Here is a 16,142-nt window from a genome sequence, read left to right as displayed (position 1 = left end):
CACACACACACACACACACACACACACACACACACACACACACACACGCACATGCACACACGTGAGCGCGCACACACGTGAGCGCACACACACACGCACACACACGTTCATCTACCTGGTTTTTGCTTGGGGACTTCCGTGAATGCGGGATAAAAGTGCTGAGCTTGGAGTCATGGACCTGAGTTCCAGTTCTGATCCACCACTAGCTATCATCTCTGGAACTCACTTTCTTCATCCATAAAATGAGGGTATTGGCCTAAATGACCAGTAAAGTCCCTTTCAGCTTTATATCTGTGATCCTATGACCTTTCAAGATGGCCTGGTCCAATTTTGGTTAGCTCTAATTGTGCCTGGAATATAGTATGCATTTAATAAATGCTTATTGATTTACTAATTGTTGGGAGGTTTTTTTTTTCTGTCATGGATACTAAATCTGCTTCTGTGTAATTTCTACCTATTGTTCCTCTTTCTGGGGGAAGGAGGAGTTAAGCCTCCATAACTTACTCAGATTTAATTGGAAACACTGACTCAGAAATCTCACAGTGGCCTGGGGGCAATAGTGTCCAACTGCATATTTTCCCCTCCTCAACGTACCTATTTACCTTCAAACTGAAGTCTCCAAGGATGACCCTAATTTCCCTGTGCTGGTTTGTTTTTTCTGGCTCAGGTTGAAAGACTGATGTTTGAGAATCCCTCCCTGTCAATTCTGTTTAAAGACATTCAGTGTAGAGAAGGCAGAGTCTGCTGTTTCTGGGGTCCCTGCTGTTTGTTATACCTTGGAATCACACCTCAAATTCCATGTGCTCCTGGAGACCTATCCATGAGGTTGCCTTAAAGTGGCTTAATTATATGACCATCAAATAATTTGGAGTTACAGAGGTGTAGAATGTGGGCTTTGTATTGAAGGAAGTTCTGCAGCTCCTTCTGGGAACTGACTTAATGGGCCTAAAAAGGACCATCCCAAAGAAGCCATATCGTATCCCTGCAGGCTCTTATAGAACAGAAACATGGTAAATAAGGTGGTTAGTTCCTCTTTTCCTTAAGCAGCTGAGTTGGGAGAGAGCATTGGTTTGCTCTAGGAAGGCACAATAGTATTGACATCTGTGGGAACTAAAGAAGATTTAATTCCGTATTTTTGCATTCATTTATTCCTGATACAAGGTAATTTTTTCCCAAAGTTGCAAAAATTTTTCCCCAGATGCTGCCTGTTGGAGTCTTCCTACTCCTCCATCATCCCCCTCACCCCATCACCAGACTGAAGGTTTTCCTTGAATGTTTTTGTCCTGTTGTCAAGTCAACAAGCATTTATTAAGTGCCTGCTGTGTGCCAGGCACTGTTAAGAAAGGCAAAAAACCAGTCTCTGCTCTCAAAGATGTCACAGAGTGACATGGGAGATACAGATAAAGGAGCCATATATAGGATAAACTGGAGACAGCGACAGAGGGAAGGCATGAGCATCAGAGGTCAGGAAAGGCTTCTTACAGATGACGGGATTTCAGGTGTAACTTGAAGAAAGCCAAGGGGAGGAAGTGAGAAGAGAGGGAATTACAAGCACAGGAGACAGCCAGTTAAAATTCATGAAGTCAGAAAATGGAATGTTTTGTGCCAGGAGAGGCCATGGGGCCGAAGTCCCTGGGTCATCCGGCATGTAGACGGGAGAGAGAGATGAAAAGACTGGATGGGAGCCAAGTTGTGAAGGTCTTTAAAAGTCAAGCAAAGGATTTTATATGTGATCCTGTAGGCAATTGGGAACCACTGGGATATATTAACTAGGGAAATGATGTGGTCAGCCTTGTACTCTGGGAAGATGACTTTGGTAGCTCAGTGGAGAATGGACTGGAGTGAGAAGAGATGGGAGTTAGAGTGGTAAGGCCCTGCGGGGACCTTTGCTTTAGGAAAGTCACTTTGGTGGTTGAATGGAGGATGGATCGGAGTGGAGGAGAGACTTGAGACTGGCAAACCACCCCCTTCCTCACTAATCCAGGGGTCAGGTGATAAGGGCCTGCTCTAGAGTGGTAGTAATGGCAGGAATTGGTACCTGGCCCAATTCAGACCCCCAGTAAACACAAGGCTTCTTCCCTGCCAGCTGCCACATCTGGCCTCCAGAAACAGTGCGAGCTTGCCCACATGCATTGGAATGACAGGGTGTGTACTCAAGAAATGTTGCAAAGGTAGAATCGGCCAGGCTTTGACAGCAGCTTAAATGTGGCAGATGAGAGATAGTGAGGAGACCAGGATGCCTCCCAGCTTGTGAGCACTAGGGGCTGGGAGGATGGCATTGCCTTGGACAGTCATAGAGAAGGTAGGAGGGAGGATGATTTGACAACTAAGTCATTGGATCATAGGACTTAGAGCTGAAAGGGCCTTGGAGAGCTAGTCCAACCAACCCTTTCTTTTTGTTGATAAGAAAATGGAGGCTAAGAGATGACCCAATCCAAGCTGACACAGGGAGTTAAACACAAAGTCAGTCTTCAAATCAAGGCCTTCTCATGTGAGTTTCATTGTGCTTTATACAATACTATTCCATCACTCCAAGCAAAGTACCCTGAGAGGTCTGAGAGAGGAAATCTCATTTCCTCCTTAGGAGAAGCATTAGGAAGACAGAGGCGGAGTAACAGAAAATTTTGGTAGGCAGTTGGGAAGGGAAAAAAAGGGACTACTCTGTGCACCAGGACAGGGGTTATGGTAGCAACCTCAGCCCCTTCCCACTCCCCAACCCCTTTTGCTTTAAGACCTCCCTTTGACTCTTTTCCCTTCCTACAACCGGCTTTCCCAGAGGAGGGCTCTGGCTGCCTATGCCCTTCCCGTAAGGTTGCTGTTTCAAGCTGAACAAACCTAAACCTCCCCCCCCAAAAAAAATGGAAAGGAAAAACATTATGTAAGAATCACCTTAGAAAGCGACCGGAGCCTCTGTGTGTGTGTGTGTGTGTGTGTGTGTGTGTGTGTGTCTGTCTGTCTGTCTGTCTGTCTGTCTGTCTGTCTTTATGTGCCCCACCACGTCCAAGTTTTTTTGGTATGTGTGACGCCAGTACCAGTCTGCCTCAGATTATAAACTCCCAGAGGGCAGAGACATGTGAGTATGTTCTTTTTGGTACCTGGCCCAATTCAGACCCCCAGTAAACACAAGGCTTCTTCCCTGCCAGCTGCCACATCTGGCCTCCAGAAACAGTGAGAGCTTGCCCACATGCATTGGGTAGCATAATGGGGATGTCAGAAGTCACAAGGAGATATTGAGGGAGGAAAGGGGTGATGGGGTGGTAGGATTTTAACGTGAGCATGATGTCCCTTCATCTAGAGAATGCTGATATTCTGAGGCCAGAGCCCATCCTGGGGTACCTACCTGGTTTTCCTTCAATTTCCTTCTTCCTCAACCCCATTCCCAACTTAGGAACTGGGAGAGGCAGTCCACCCCGCCAGAGTTCCTGAGGATGCCCTACTGTGGCAGGGAAGAACCCAGTATGTGAGGAGAGCCAGGCACAGAATCAGTCCCAGAAATTCCAGGATCAGTGAGGTTACTCTGCCTTCCTAGCCCCTCCAGCTCTGAAGAGATTCCGATTTGGGGACTCTCCCATTCTCTGTGTAACTTCTTCCCTTGGAAGCTGAGAGCAGACACTAAGCTTAGTCACCCGTCTCAGAACAGGCCATCGTGGGAAGAAGCCTGGGAGGAGGCGGGGGCGGGGGTGGGGGGGGGCTTAGGGGTGACTCTAAACAGGACAGACTTAAGTCTGAGGAGTCAGGCACATGCAGGCTGCCGTGAAGCCTCGGCACTTAGGCAGCTGGGACACTTTCTAGAAAGCTTTTTAAAAGCATGCTTGTTTTCCTGCCTTTGACTCCAGTAGCTATTTCTTTTTCAAGGGCTCAGCCATGGAGATCCCCTTGGGTAAATTCCTATCTAGTGCAGAGATGAGGAGAAGGCAGAACATATTGGATAGAGTACCTGGCTTCTGGGCTTGGCTCTGCCACTTACTTTGTGACCTTGGGTGACCTCTCTGGGATGTTAACTTTCTTATCAACAAAATCAGAAAGTCAGACTGGATTAGGGGGTTCTTAACCTTTTTGTGTGCTAGACCCCTTTGGCTCTCTAGTGAAGCCTAGAATAATATTATTAAAGGCATAGAATAAAAAACATAGGATTGCCAAGGGAAGCCAATGGCTAGTAAAAATAAAGATGTCATTTTTTTTCTCATCCAAGTTCACAAAGCACCCTGAAATCTATGGTCCATGGACCCCAGATTAAGAACCTCTGGGCTAGGTGATCCCTGAAGTCCCTTCTAAGTAAATGAGGCTCAGGAATGCAATCTTTCTTTCCCCTTCATGGAAGGCTTTCTGCCATGAAATACTTCTTAGCAGCCCAGCTTGTCGATCCACAGCATTCCAGTAGCTGTGTGTTAATGTGATCTTTTTTGGAGGTGTTGTAGCCCTTTGGTGGGGTCTTTAGGAGCCATCCCATCTCAGACTTTGGGAGCTGTCAGGAGAAGAGAGTTGGCCGTGCCCCATGGACAAGTTTCATAGCTAGTGCGTTTAGACAGCTTGAGTAACTACTTTGTGCCCAAAGACATGTGCTTGTTAGTGAAGATAGTTCTGGGGAGAGGGCATAATCTTATTGTTTAATCAACCAGTTCATATACAATCATTTATTTTACATGCATTCATACTCTCTTCCTTCTGCTGTCCACCACCACCACCAGTTGAACAACAACAAAAAATAAAACCCTCATCATAAACATGCATAGTCCAGCAAAACAAATTCCCACACTAGTCATGTCCAAAAATGTGTGTCTCTTTCTTCATCTTAAGTTCAGTCACCTCTCTGGCAGGAGGTGAGAGGCCTGTTGCATCTTCAGTCTTGTGGGCACACGGTTTATCAATGCATTGATCAGAGTTCTGGGGTCTTTCAATGTCATTTTTCTCAATAATACTGTCATTGTATATCTGTTCTCTTATTTCTGCTCACTTCACTTTTCATGAATTCACAGATGTCTTCCAGTTTCCTCTGAAACTGCCCATTTTGTCATTTCTTGTGGCACGATAATACTCCATCACCTCCATATACCACAGTCTGATTATCCATTTCCTGACAGGAGGACATCCCCTTAGTTTCTAATTTTGGGCTGCCACAAAAAAAAAAGAGCTACTACACACATCTTTGTACACGTTGGTCCTTTTCCTCTTTCTTTGATCTCTTTGGGTTAGAAGCCTGGTAGCTGTATCACTGTAGTGGGTACAAACATCTCTTGGTACATAGTTCCAAATTACCTTCCAAGATGGCTATCCTGATTCACAGCTCCACCAACAGTATGCTAAGGCTGCCTGTTTTCCCTGAAGTCCCACCACATTTGTCATGTTTGCCAGTGTTATGGTCTGAGGGCTGGCAGTTGGAAGCTGTAAAGGCAAGTTTGAAATGTTTCCTCCAGACTCATGCTTACTTTCCTGCGGGTGTTAAGAGATTCTTTTTTTCCTTCCTTTCTGCTCATGTGGAATTAGAAGAAGCTTCCCTGGAAAGAAAGGCTGAGTGCCTAGCACTGTGCCAGATGTTCATGGAGAGGTCAAAGTAGGCCAATTCCTTCCCTAAGATACTAACAATCTAGAGACAAACAAGCATACATTCAATGTAAGTGTATATAGAGTTGTAAATGTACAGTGTGTTGAATTTATACGCATATAAATATACTATAGTGGCTCTACCAAGTACTACACCCTATGCAAAGCCTTTCCCTTTAAAAAAATTCTTTTTTTTTTGTTCTACAAATACCAAATACAACGAACATTTTCCACGCATGTAGTAAAACAGGAAAGGAGGATTGAACATGAAACTGAATCTCTTTACTTACAGCCTGCTTTTATAAGTGTATAATAAATCCAACATGTAACTTTGAAACCTGTGATTCCTTCTGGCCTTTTTTGTTCTTTTCTGTGAAGTTTTTTAATGCTTCAGTGACCCTCCTTTCTCTCTTTTTATTTTCTTTCTGGTTTTTTTTTCTCCCAATAAAAAGCTTCACTGTTCCTTCTACCTACTCCCCCCATTGGAAAAAAAAAAATCAAACAAAGCCCTTATGACAAATATGTATAACTAACCAAGACAAAATTGGATCTATATGAAAATGTTTGTCTTATTCTGCATAGATTCCATCCCTTCTCTATCTCAAGGTGGGTAGCATGCTTTATCACTGGTCCTCTGGAATCATGGCTTTTGACTTCATTTGATTAGAGTTCTTAAGTCTTTCAGAGTTGTGCAAGTCCTTTCCTAACCGCAATAGTTAGGAGGTCTCCCTCCTCAGATTATCTTGTATTTGCTTATCTGTGTACATGTTCTATTCCCTCATTATAATGTAAAATCCTTTGAGGACACGGATGATTTTGTTTTCATCTGTATATCCTCAGTAACCACCTTTTGCCAAGTATTCTGCCAAGCAAGTACTTAATGCTTGGATTAAATCTGATATCTAATATAGATTATCCTTCTTTTTCCCAAATCTAGTTTGTACAAAAACCTGAGCACAGCCCATAACTGTGTTCTTAGTCTAGACTTGTGTAGCTTTAGGAAAGCTCCATTCCAGTGCTTTCTTGCACTATGGCGGTGCAAAGGCTACAACTGCAGCCCTTAAGCTTTGGCAGGTTCTACCCAACTAGAAAAAGACGTCTTATGCAGATGTCTTACTATAGCTGAAGAATCATCTAATAAGTCTTAAGTCATGGAAAGGTTACAGTCTCAATAGAGACATTGTAGTGTGGTTAAAAGAAAAGACCATTGAATGAATATTCAAGCCTAGGTTTGATTCCATTTTGGCCACTAGAGTGAGTTGTGTAACCTTGAACAAGTCAATGAACTTCTCTAGGTATTACTTTCTTCATCTATAAAATGGACATGTAATACCTATCTCACAGTGTTACTGGAAGGAAAATTATTTCATTCTTTCAAGTACTATGTGAATGTTAACTTTTAGGAGGAGATGCTGTGTGGTTTTCTCATATTTGCAAAGACAAGAGAAACTTAATGGTGTGACCTTGGACAGGTCATATGACATCTCTTAGCCTCAGTTTTCCTCATTGTGAAGTGCATGGTACATATGACTACATGATCTGAGGTACCCTCTGGCTCCAAATCCTGTGTTCTTCACCCATTTCTTCTTATCAGTGATAGGTCTTCTCAGCCTCTTAGAAATCATTACAGAGAACTTCTGTATTAGTGAACATCAAGGCAAATGCATTCATTTCATAGAGAAATCATAAAGCACAAAGTCTTAGAATTGAAACAGACCTCATGGATCCTATAGTCCAGGGGTGGGGAACCTGCAGCCTTGAAGCTACACGTGGCCCTCTAGGTCCTCGAGTGTGGCCCTTGGACTGAATCCAAACCTCTCAGAACAAGTTGTATGGCTCTATTATATGGGGGTGTGTGTGTGTGTGTATACATATATATGTATGTATGTATGTGTACGTATTGTTTGTACATGGTTGTTAGACTGTGAGCTCCTTGAGGGCAGGGATTGTTTTTTGCCTTTCTTTATACTCCCAGAGCTTACTTAGCACAGAACTTGGTACGTAGTAGATGTTTAATAAATGCTTGTTGACTTGAGAAACACTACGTACACGTCTAAGAAGATATAAAATATATATCAAGTAAATACAAAGTTGATGTTTGGGGGTGAGGGAAAATCAGCAAAGTCTCCATGTGGGAATCGACACTTCAGTTGAGTGAGTCTTTAAAGGAAGCTAGAGATTCTGAAAGGGTAGAGATGAGGGAGGGAGTTGAAAGCCTGGGGAATAGGCTCTGCTAAGGGCACCCCCCCCCCAGATGCAGTGCCATGTGGGAGAAAGTCAGTAGTCACTTTAGTTGAATCATGGCAGGCCATAAGGGAGAATAATAAATGTCCTAAGTCTAGAAAGGGAGATTGGAGCCAGATTGGGAAGGGCTTTAGATGCCAAACAGAGGAGTTGCATTTTTATCCCAGAGGCAATAAGGGGCCCCTGAGGATTGTCGAGCAGAGAAGTGATGTGGGCTGCCCTAGGCTAGCTCCTTAGCAGTTGTGGAGGAGAGATCAGAGAGGGGGCACAATTAGGCTCCTGCAATAGGCTAGCCAGGAGGGAGAAATGTTACGGATAAAAAGCGTGGGTTTGTGTCTCATTTCAGAAGTCAGAGAAAAATGTGGCTGTCTACATCTAAATATGGGAAGGCAGTGTGATAGAGGAGAAAAAGAAACAGATTTGCATTCAGAAAAACTGTGTTCAAGACCCAGTTTCTGCCACCTTTTACACATATGCCTTTGGACAAGTACTCTTATCTCCTGGATTTGTCTCCTGCTATACAAAATGATGGAGTTGAACTAAGGTCTCCTTCCAGCTTTAAATCCTGTGTTCCCATGGCAAGTGAGCAGCTATGGATGTCACAGCCAAAGATGGAACAGAATTGTTGAGATAAGCATCTTCATCTCAACACTAGACAAAGAGTTCGGATACCATCAGCAGCCAAACAAAAATATACCTTGTGATTGTCCGTTTCCCATTTTAACAAGTTGTCGGTGCCTGTCTTATCTCCCCTGCTGAACTGTAAGGTCCCCAATGGCAGGCTGCATGTCGTGCAGCTTCAGCTTTGTGCCAGCTAGAACCCCACAAAGTGCCTAGTAGGTACCCAACAGCTAACTAATCATGGAAAAAAGGAAGAGCGTCTCAGTAAACTTGAAGCACTTAGAAGGTTCAACATGGCAGCCAAGGCCCTAGGAATACAAAAAGGCCAATTGCAAAGTTGTTAAAGTTATTTAAATTGTTATATAAATATCACTGAGGATACAGCACTAGGCTTGGGATCAGGAAGACCTGAGTTCAAATCCTACGTTGGATACATAATAGCTGTGTGACGCTGGGCAAGTCACAAACCTCTGTTTGCCTCAGTTTCTTCATCTGTAAATATGGGGATAATAGTCACACTTACCTCTCAGGGATATTGTAAGGATCTTGTGAACTGATATTTGTACAGCACTTTGCAAACCTTAACGTGCTAGCTATTGTTATTATCGTCATCATCTTTCCAATAAAGAAAACCGTATGGTATAAAGGAAAGAGAGCTGGATTTAAAGTTAAGGAACTTGGTTTTGAACCTCAGCTCAGATACTCAGCTGCAGTCATAGTCACGTTTGACCCTGAACAAACAAGTTATTTAACTCCCCTGTGTCTCAGTTTTCTCATCTGTAAAAATGGCTAAATAGAACCTATAGTGCCACCTTACAGGGCTGCTGTGATTATCAGATGAGACTATCAATAGGAAACCATTTGAGGCATATAAAGCCTTTTATAAACTGTAAAGTACTAATAAATGGGAGGATCAAATGATATATTGTATGTGGAGCACTTCAGAAACCTTAAAGAGCGATATTAATGCCTGATTTCGACATGCACAGCCCAACTCTAAAGTTGAGAACGTGGAGACCAAAGTGACTTGTCCAGGGTCACACAGATAGGATGAATGAGACTAAGGCAGTATGGAAAACCAAGAGTGGAACTTTGCCCATGAGATCGGGCAGCATCTATAAATGGGTGGTCTTACTTGAGCAAGACTGAGAAAGCCAATGAGAATTCATTCAGGATGGAGGACTTGTAGCTGGGAACCAAGATGGACCTTTGAAAATCACTTAGAGGGTGTTATTGGAACACACCCGAGGAGCAATACCTGAAACACAGACTAATTGAAAGTTTTTATTTTATTTTTTAACAGGACCAATGATTTCATCGGAGTGAGGAAATCATGGTTAAGAGACTCCCTCTCCCATTGCAAACCAAACCATCAACCGCGTTACAGCTTAGGAATGTTAGAGAGCTGGCTGGGGGACTCGCTGAGAGGTCGAATGACCTGTCCGTTGTCACCCAAGCAGGGTGTATCAAACGTAGGACCTGAGCCCACGTCTTCCTGACTCTGTGACTGCTCCCTATTCAGTACGCCAGGCTGCTCGTTCAAATAGAGTCCAGAGAGGTAGGGGAAAGGGCTTGCCCTCTAGGAAGAGCTGACCCTGGGACGTCTCCCTGGTGTAATGAAAAGAGGACTAGGCAAGGAGTGAGGAGACCACAGTGTTCCAGCCCTGCCTTGCCCTTTCATTTCTTGTGTGTCCTGGAGTAAAATATTGGACCTTGCGAGATGAAATCATCTCTGAGTTGTTGTGGGAACCAGATAAGATGATTGGGAAAGCTTTGGAAAGTATAAAGCACATGCTGATGTGAGAGTTCTGTTGATTATTATTTGGTGGTCTTATTCTTCCTGTAATTGAAAGGGCAGTTTCTTTAACTGTTTTAGAATCATATAGAATTAGAGTCCAAGTTCCAGTCTTTACTAGAGGGAAAGTGTGACCCCAGCACTGTTCTCAGAGACAGAGGTCCCCCTGAGGAGTCCGCGTCATGTCCCAGGCCTGAGCTTGCAACAGGAGATTGTGGACCTTAACAGGGAAGATGGGCAGTTTGCCAGGTTGTACCAAGCACCCACTGTGTTTCCTCTTCTTTCTTTCTACTGTCTGAGCGCCATGAGGTGGGGAAAACAGGTTGACTGTCTGTCTAACAAATTCCAATTTCAATAATTGCCTCTGGAGTTGTAGGCAAGGCTTATACAACCCTAGCCCATGACTCTTGCAGTGGGCATGAAGTGTGAAACTGGGGACAGACTCCCCTTCCCTGGAATCCAGTATAAAAAGCAAAACTCTGTACCCTGTTCTCCTCAGCTCACTTCTCTGTACTCTGTACTCTGTACTCATTTTGTTCATGCAACATGTATTTCCCAACAATGGCAAAGGTACTGTGGAGGATATAATAGAAAAATATAGCAGGCTCTGCCCTTGAAGAGTTCACTGAGACTTACCTAGAAGAAATAATTAGAAAACAATTATCTGTGGTGTGTAATCAGGTGCCAAATTGAATATAATCAAATGATCAAGGTTGCATGGTCCAGAGTGCTATAGGTTATCAAGGGGAGAGATTCATTTGGGGAAGTCTTCAATACCTCAGTAAATTTAAAGGAAGTTACCAGGATAATCCCACCCCTGGAAATTGCATTTCCTTGGGGACAGTGGTCAGGACCAACAGGAAAGGGAGCTTACATTGTGTTGGGATTGTTTCTCAGGGCAGTATAACAGTAAGACATGCTAAGAGATGGTGTTTTCTTTTGCTTTTTTTTTTTTTTAAGAAAGCATTTCCCTTTGCTGCCCTTCACTTTGTTGTTAGAAAACTGGAATTTTCTGAATAAATCCTAGAATGAAGTTCACGGCCAGTTGGAAATATATATGGTTCAGGTATGGGAAACCTGCTGCCTCAAGGCCACGTATGGCCTTCTAGGTCCTTGGGTGCAGCCTTTTCACTGAGTCCAAGTTTTACAGAACAAATCCTTTTATTAAGGGGATTTGTTCTGTGAAGTTTGGATTCAGTCAAAAGACTGCACTTGAGGACCTATTGGCCACAACTTCCCCACCTCTGATTAGGCAGTCGTGGAAGCTGCAGCAGAAGCAGCCTTTGGATATTCCCAGTGGGATGGAAGAGAAAAAGGGTTTTGAAAACCAAGTTAGTGTTTGTGTATTTTGTGAAAACCTAGAGTATTTTGATATTACGAGGCTGGAGGATCTGAGGAAGAGGCAGTCTCTGGAGATGTGTCATTAACAGCAACGGTGACTAAGAGGGACCAAAGGTGGACCCTTCTGACAAAGCGTCCAGGGATAGGGTTATGATCGTATTGTCGTTCTTGGATAAAAATAGTCAGGTCACCTTGCTTTTGGACGTTGATTATACTTGGAAATGCAGTATCCTTGAGGTCTTACTGGGGAGTCAGAAGCAAGCAGCTTCCTTCTGGCCTATGACTCCACCCAAACCCCCAAAATAGCCGGGGCATGGGGAGGGGAGCGTGGCCTGGAACTTCCCAAGGGTGCAGTGGGTACCGGCCTGTATGTCTCCCAGGAATGAATGCTTTCTGCCCGCCCACAACCCCTAGGGAAAGGGTGGGAAATGGCTCCAGTTCACAGGGCAAGATTGACAAATACAAATGTTCTTGACAGTCAAGCTGATTCTTTCCCCCAGTGCCCTGTTCAGAAGAGAAATTGTTTTCCCTGTGGAGACCAAATGGAAGGATTTTCTGGAGGAGCTGTCAATGTTATTTACCAATAAGCGGTTTCCTAGGTAGTATTCTTCCTCCCAAGCTCCACCTTATAGGCACAAGACAGGCTGACAGAAACCCACAGGTCTGACGAAAAGCCCGGTGTGAGGGACTGGGGAACCTTCATTTCAGTAGAACAATTATGACAGTTTCCTGATCCTGCCACGTGGGCGTGGCTCATCACTCTAAGGCTTTCGGAAGAGTTGTCTTGTCCATCTGGCTGCCCTGGGACCTCAGGTACTGGGGATGAAGAGGAGAAAGCAACTTAGTCTTTCTCAAACCACACAGAAGAGGATGTGGCAAATGGGGTTTGGCCTTTCTCCTACCTATAGAGGTATACCCTCTAGTCAGATTAGTCCTAAGCAAGATTAGGTAACTCCAGTTTCAAAAATTACATCAAACGTTTGTTAAGCTTGCTTCATGGGTACAGAGTGCTCTCCTAAATATCGGGGGGTGATAAGTAGTTTACCTAAGACAAGACCCCTGATGTCACAGAGCTTACACTCTCCTGGGGTGTAGGAGAGAGAGGGAGAACCCAGCAAAGCCAGTCAGGTAGTCAGTCAACAAGGACTTATTAAGTAACTATTCTTTGCCGGGAGGTGTGTGAGGCATGAAGGATATATGGACAAAAAAGAAAGCCTGGCCCCTACCCTCCTAGGAACTCCCATTCTGTCTGCAGAGACAAATAATACATGTAGCATAGACCACAAAAGTGTCTAGCTAATCTCCTTGGACCATAGAGAGTGTGAAAGGTAGTAATGAATACTAAGGCTGGACATTAGGATGGAACCAGTTTGTGAAGGGCTGTAAATGCCCCACAGACGAGTTGGTCTTTGACCCCAGAGGTCGTAGGAGGTGTTGGAATTTATCGAACAGTCCCTGACACATAGTAGGTTCTTAATAAAAGCTTGTGTGGTAGAATTACATCGACCATGAGCTGGCAGGTTTTTCCAAGGCTTCTGCTCCATGCCCACAGGTAGGTCAGAATCTGGTTATTCCTATGTCCCTGTGCTGGGGGGGCACCAGGCTGAATGTTTTTGTTTTGTTTTCTCCCCAGGAAACCTGAAAAGGGAGTCCAGTACCTCATTGAGCGAGGCTTTGTCCCTGACACACCCGTGGGTGTTGCTCATTTCCTCCTTCAGAGGAAGGGTCTCAGCAGGCAAATGATCGGGGAGTTCCTGGGGAACCGGCAGAAACAGTTCAACCGGGATGTGCTTGAGTGAGTAGCATTTGTGGCAGGGGTCCCAAGTGCATGGGCAAGGAATATATACTGAGTCTAAGATTGAAAATGTGTATGGTGCGGGTGCTGGTCATTCCCAGGAAGAATTTTGGGCACTGTGAACAAAGGAGGGAGGTGGGACACCTCACTTGCTCTGTTAATTCATCAATCAATCGATAAACACTTAGTAAGTGCCTACTGTGGGCCAGACGCTGTGCGAAGAGGCAAAAGACAGCCCCTGCCCTCCAGGAGCTTACAATCTAATGGGGGAGATAACACACACATCTCATCCCTCCCACTGTGTGTGTGCCCCTCTCATGAGTGCACACTGTGACACGTAGGCTTTATTACTCAATAGCAGTGCTAATGTCGCATAGCAGAATTGATCAGCAGAATGCTTATGGGGATTTATGGACCTCCCAGTGACTGATATTTACTCCAAATTTATGTGGCAGTTGCTTTCAGAAGGAGGAAATCTATTAATTTGGGGGCCTTTCCCCTTTCTGAAGCTTTACAATAATTTATTACTGGAAATGAAATCACATTATGTTCTGCATACAACTTCATCAGTGAGAGCAGGAGACAAGCTATTACCATTTCATGACCTCCTCACCTCCCTTAGGAACGGGTAGCCCAGAGCCCAGTATCTAAATATAGCCTCCTCCATCATTGTTTTTAGAATCTCTCTTTTCTTTTAAAACTCAGCTCAAGTGCCACATTCTCGATGAAGCTTTTCCTGATCCTCTCCCCACCTTCCCCTCTCCAGCCTTTAATGGTCTTTCCTCCATCCCCTTATATTTATCATACCTCTGTGCCTAGCAGATAATAGGCCCTTAATTAATGCTTGTCGATTGACTGGCTAACCTCTTTACCATCTAGGATGGGGGAAACAATTCACAGACAGTTCTTACTAGCATGGAACACAGGCCCTGGATCTGTCTCTATCCCTGACTCAAGTTTGACCAAGGAACCAATTCTCTGATGCCTTTGCCCACATCTTGAAGATCAAATCCCTCCTTCCATTGAGCTCCTCTGTTTAGATGCCGCCTGAGAGCACAATGGCGAGGTGTTGGAGTTTATTAGATTGTACAGAGACCGAAGGTTACCCTCACACCTCATCTCAGATTAATACTTAGCTCTCTCTAGTTCTCTCCAAAGGACAAAAAAGAAAAAAAAAAGTCTGCCTCTGAAACTGACCTCCCTTTATTGGCCTAGCACAAAACTAGGCCAAAGCCAATCAGTTGGTTTTCAGTGGACCTTTGATAGCTCAAGCATTTAATTTCCTTTAAGTCCCAGATAACAATTTATCGCCATGTAAGCTCGTCAGATTGACCAGAGAACACCCCATTACAGAATATCGACAAGTGAGCCATGAAGGCTTTGGACAGTGGTGTAAGGAGAGAGAGAAAGGAGGTCACCTCTGTGGTGTCATGAGTCCCAGTAATGTTCTCTTAGACCAAAAAGACAGATTGTCCCCAGCCTCTTGCGATGGGAGTTTGAGGGGCAGATGAAGAGCTCAGCTTTGAAGAAGGCTTGAACTGCAAGCTTCTTTCTGATGGGGAAAGTAGAAAGAGAGTGTCTAAGTATCTCAGGCCATCTATTTGAAACTGGCCAGGCCTACTTGGCAGCCAGTTCAGCCCCTCCATGGTTTGCTGAGCCAGCTTCTCGGAGCCACGGAAAGACCTCGACCCATCACTGTTGTATGTACTGTACATGATCCTTATTCCATGTATTGACTAAGGAAATCCCAGGCCCTGAAGAGACTCTGCAAGAGATGATCTAGCCTTCTCTGCATCACCACCCACCTCTATCCTCATCTGACTTCAGAGAGCCAATTGCCTGAAGTTTTTCAGAGAAGGGTACAGATGATTAATTTAAATATCTTCCATTGTAGCTGAATCTCATTCTCCCTTTATTCTGTGGAGATGGAGTACTGTGCTCTATAGAAATGCCCCACAATGTATTTGGCACTGTGTCTTAGGTAATAGATTATGCTAAATCTATAGTCCATGGCCTCAAGGACTTTTCCTCCTGAAACACACAACATCTTCTCAAACAGACTTAGCCATGAGACAACAGCAGGAAAAAAAAAAAAAACAAAACCCTACTCAAACAATTCTAAATCAAAATGAAGAGCAGAATGCCTGCAAAGTGCATGGGTCATATCTAATGTAGACGTAAATAGGGATGAATTCTCGGTCCAAAGCAAAACTGAATTCTTGTATTTTTGTTTTGTTTCGTTTTCCAGGCATGTCCTAGCCAACCCCCTCCCCACTTCAGGATCAAATTGCTGACATTTAACCCTAGTCTGAGCTCAGAACAAATTCTGGTTCACCTTTTAAAAGCCTCTTGTCTCATCCGGAAGCTAATCACCCTCCCTTACGATCCCATCCGCTTAGCCCATGGTCTTTGCCACAAATTCTAAGCTCTAAATGAATATCTATAAGCTGCCTGAGTTCTGGCAATAGAAGGAAAATAGATTGGAGCGTGTTGAGAGAGTGGGAAGAATGTGAAGAATGGATTTCAGGAATCTAGGACCTGAGTCTTTCTTCCCCAGGTATAAATAGGAACTTTTCCTGATTTTCCATCTGACCTGACCTTCCTTGGACAAGGGCAGAAGCCCACTCCTCTCCCCTCTGGGCCCCCCACCCCAACCTGGCCCTCTTACTTTCTTGGGATTTTTTTAACTGCTCAGCACTTCTCTCCCTTTTTCATCTAATCTGCAAATAGCTGCTGCTCTGTTGATTGTATTGTTTGTCATTGTATGAGGAAGTAGTACAGGGGGAAAGTAGATTAGCACCCTGG

The 16,142-nt window shown here is 44.2% G+C and overlaps 1 protein-coding gene across 3 annotated transcripts in view; it reads left to right on the top strand.

Moving 5' to 3' along the window:
- Nucleotides 1-16,142, top strand: part of LOC114044308 (IQ motif and SEC7 domain-containing protein 1) — a 103,189-nt gene that overhangs the window by 50,089 nt on the left and 36,958 nt on the right. For all 3 annotated transcript variants that reach the window (XM_027863700.1, XM_027863701.1, XM_027863702.1), the window contains exon 4: nt 13,176-13,337. In XM_027863700.1, the coding sequence (XP_027719501.1) occupies nt 13,176-13,337 (162 nt within the window). The remainder of the gene's footprint in view (nt 1-13,175; nt 13,338-16,142) is intronic.

This window comes from Vombatus ursinus, unplaced genomic scaffold, assembly GCF_900497805.2.
Source record: "Vombatus ursinus unplaced genomic scaffold, bare-nosed wombat genome assembly UNPS02014773.1, whole genome shotgun sequence".
Lineage (NCBI taxonomy): Eukaryota > Metazoa > Chordata > Mammalia > Diprotodontia > Vombatidae > Vombatus > Vombatus ursinus.
This window is presented reverse-complemented; position numbering and strand designations above follow the sequence as displayed.